The 3,602-nt window shown below is 38.1% G+C and overlaps 1 protein-coding gene across 1 annotated transcript; it reads right to left on the bottom strand.

The window, feature by feature from the left end:
* Positions 1-1,203: 1,203 nt before the first annotated feature.
* LOC127752153 (trithorax group protein osa-like) lies at positions 1,204-3,280 on the bottom strand (the record flags this gene model as incomplete). Its single annotated transcript, XM_052276826.1, is given in 3 exon segments — positions 1,204-2,349; positions 2,462-2,820; positions 2,908-3,280. Coding segments are annotated over 3 exon segments (891 nt in total), but the record flags the coding sequence as incomplete, so codon positions are not given.
* Between the last annotated feature and the right edge of the window lie 322 nt (positions 3,281-3,602).

Raw genomic sequence — 3,602 nt, 5'->3', positions numbered from 1 at the left:
TACTCCAGGTCTGACCGCCACACACGACCTGCGGGACTAAACTGATTCAAGGCGTGGGCAACGGCTCGATAGAACAAACAACCACCCCTACGCTCAAGGCCTAGTGGCTCCTCCTCCGCCCCTTGCAAACAGAGAAGACGTTAGAGAGCTGCGTGGGTTCTCGCCTCGCAACCAGGACGGCTCTTGACTATAGGCTAGACCAGACCGAAGATCTTTGTATAATTAGATCATTTGTGTAAAACAAGCTTTCTGTATTCAAGTTTATTCAATGACCCCACAATGAAGCCAACTCACTCGCACTTGGGCGATCTGGGCGGACCATCGGCTTCACACGGCTGCTTGGCGGGTTGGCCTACCCAGCGCGTGGCAGGCGCTATCGTTGGCGTCGCAGCGTCGTTGTGAGGACATCTAATTTGAATAGCAGTATAGATCCATTCTAATGAGACAAAGATTGCGTGTATTGCATATTTATTAAAATGTGGAACTGGGTTCACCAGATATTATCACAGAGAAAATTCCTCTCGAAAGTACAAACATATGAATCATTTTCAGGAAAGTGATAGGAACACACACTGTACAAGTAAAATCTCCACTACAGTATCCTGCTACGTCAAAAAAAATACATCTTTGATATATTGAGTTATCTGATAACAAATAAGAAAAAAAGCAAATAACCACAAAGCGCATCTGTTCTATGCAGTTGACAGTGCATTGCAGGAAACATGAACGGTTTCCATTACAGCTAACTGTAATAATTTGTTAGAATACTTCTATCTCTGATATCTGATAAGTCTAAAATAAGCAGAAAAGTGTAGCAATTCATCTTTAAAACAAATGTTGGTATTTAACAGAATTGAACCTAAGGTACAAAAGAATATGTAAAGGCATTGTTGAAAATAACTCGCAACTGTTGATATTGTATGAAGAATCTTCTGCAAAAATGCACAAGTTGGCCTTACCATAGCTCACTACAACATATTACAGTAAATTGTATTTATTTATGCTAAAGCATTAGTGTTAGTGGTTAAGGAGTTCTGAAAACTCTGATACATACAGGAAAATGTTATATCAGAAGTTTAGTTTCCTTATCTTTACCTCCAAAATTATCAAATTTTTCCCCTAATCAGAGATGAAACAGACATAAGCTTGCTTGGAGGAGGTAAAAGGGTAACATACAACATGTATGAGAAAAAACATCTGAAATAACTGATGCACATGCATCAACTGGCCAAGTTTATTATAATTTCCTATCAGGTTCACAGAAGGCACTGATTTGGGTTCCGTGAGAATGAGAAATCACTCACGCACATAGGGCTAATTCTTCAAGAGGCTGACAGAAAAATGACTTAACAGGTACAAGGCACATAATACAAATCTTTGGACATGCACTCCATTGAAGTTTGTAAGGAGTAGTATTTCATTAAATATTTCCTTACACCACTGGTATGAAATGAAAGTAAAAATAGAAACAACACTTACAATGTTGTTGACATCTTACAGTTAACAATAATAAATTATGCTAAGACAAAATTTTAATAGCAGTACTGACAGCCTTTTGCTGAATAAGCCCTTTCTAATCCAACTATACAAAATACAGAAAAACTTAAAAGCAGAACAGATTTAATACAATACTGAAATCAACACAACTATTAAATTATGTTCAACAATAACGAGGTCTTCAACCTCTTTTGTCTACTTTCACAACACTATAGGTACATACATACAACTATACACAATCACAATACACATGTACTTGACTATACATACTTACATACAATTATATACATACATACATACACTCATTGAATAAAGTTAACAATTGAAAGTTACCTACTGCCACAATCTAGTGAAAGAAGAAACCAACGAATAAAATCTGCATTTAAGATTCCAGGAGAAGTTAAAATGTAACAACCTTGATTGAGACGTCACAATAATAAGTCTACAGCCATTTGATGGTAATATTTTGTTATGACTAATCTGGCGTTTGCCATGTAACACCAAAAATTGAAAGATAAGTTTCTTAAGTAAAAATAAATATAGTCAAGATGGACCTTAAAATCTAAACAAGTGGTCTCCATTTACTTCAGAAGTCAAATGAGCCAGTTTGTAATAACTTGTAATCCTTACCACAAAATTATTGTTTAAGGAGAAGTCCCCAATTGGGTTTACTGGAGTAAAAGATATAAAATACTACCGCCGAGCGCCATTTAAAGGCTGCATTAAAGTACCATTGAGGTAAGAATAATGATACATATTTTGTGAGTCTTGATACTGGGATTGTGCCATCATTTGTACGGGTAGTTGACCAGATTGGCTTATGAATCCTGCAGTGTTTGTGATATAGGGACTCTGTTCAAAAAAGGAAAAGAATAATGTTCATTAGTAAAGGATACCAAAAAATGAAATTATTTCAAAAAACATTAGCTGCATCATACACTTAGATAAAACGAAATTCCTTTACCTGTTGCTGCATACGATATCCATTGAATGAGCCATACTGAGCCATTAAATTGGGAGTCACACCCACTCCCATTCTTGATGAATGGAGGGAGGAATGTTGGACAGCCGGGCTGAGCGCAGCTGCATTACCAGGATTACTAGGATTGCTAGAGCTATTGGTGCTGGTCGAGTTGCTGCTAGCACTAGATGCAGTTCCTGCTGTAGTGCCACTACTATTGTTGCTGCTACTCCGGTTGGACCGGGAGCTACTGCCAGAGACATGGATCGGTGAGGGTAGAGTGCTCATACCACCTTGGCTCTGATAATACTTGTGGTAAAGAGGAAGGTATTCTTGACTTTGTTGGAAATTAGCATGAATGCCTATAAACAAGAAAAATAAAAATTGAGTCATAACATTTAAAAAGAAATTTTACCCAACAGTATAAATGTTTTAAGAGGTTGGCTCACCAGATGGAGAAGTAGAAAGACCACGTGAGTTTTGTTGCTGAAACATGCCATGGGTGCTGGGAGGAGAAGTCATGGACATATGGGGATGGTGGGAAGGCAGTCCAGGTGAAGGAGCGGTCATCATAGTTCCAGTGGGAGGAGTTAAACAATGCCCATGGCTAGGATTTTCAAGGCCATTGGTGAGTTGCTGCAGCTTTGCAAGACTGCATGATGGATTGGTTTGAGGACCAGTCCCACCATTGCGGGGGCTTGTTCCGGAAGTTGAGTTTCCACCTGAACTTGTCGGCTGGCTTGATGAACTACTGCAAGCTTGGAGTTGTGATCCACTTGAGTTGGCTGTACTCGCGGGACTGGGCCCAGAGTGAGAAGGAGACTGAAGACAAAAGAGACATGTGAAAAAGCCGAAAATTCTAGCTTAAAGTCAATGGCTGCACTTTGCTGCCCTGTGTAAAAAGTTTTCGTGATTTTACAAAAAAATGTTACGAAATGCTTTGTAAAAAATAAATTACGAAAATATTTCGTAAGTGTCAATTTACGAAACGTTTTGTAAAGTTACAAATATATTTCGTAACAAATGGAAATTTATGGGTTAAACGTCATAAAATTAGACAAAAATTCTAACAATTTTCATACCGCCTAGATGGAGCTTTGAATTTTACAAAGCAATTCATAAAATAATGACGTATGGTAGTTTG

The sequence above is a fragment of the Frankliniella occidentalis genome, unplaced genomic scaffold (assembly GCF_000697945.3).
Source record: "Frankliniella occidentalis isolate FOCC.00 unplaced genomic scaffold, Focc_3.1 Scaffold4619, whole genome shotgun sequence".
NCBI classification, from domain to species: Eukaryota; Metazoa; Arthropoda; class Insecta; order Thysanoptera; family Thripidae; genus Frankliniella; species Frankliniella occidentalis.
This window is presented reverse-complemented; position numbering and strand designations above follow the sequence as displayed.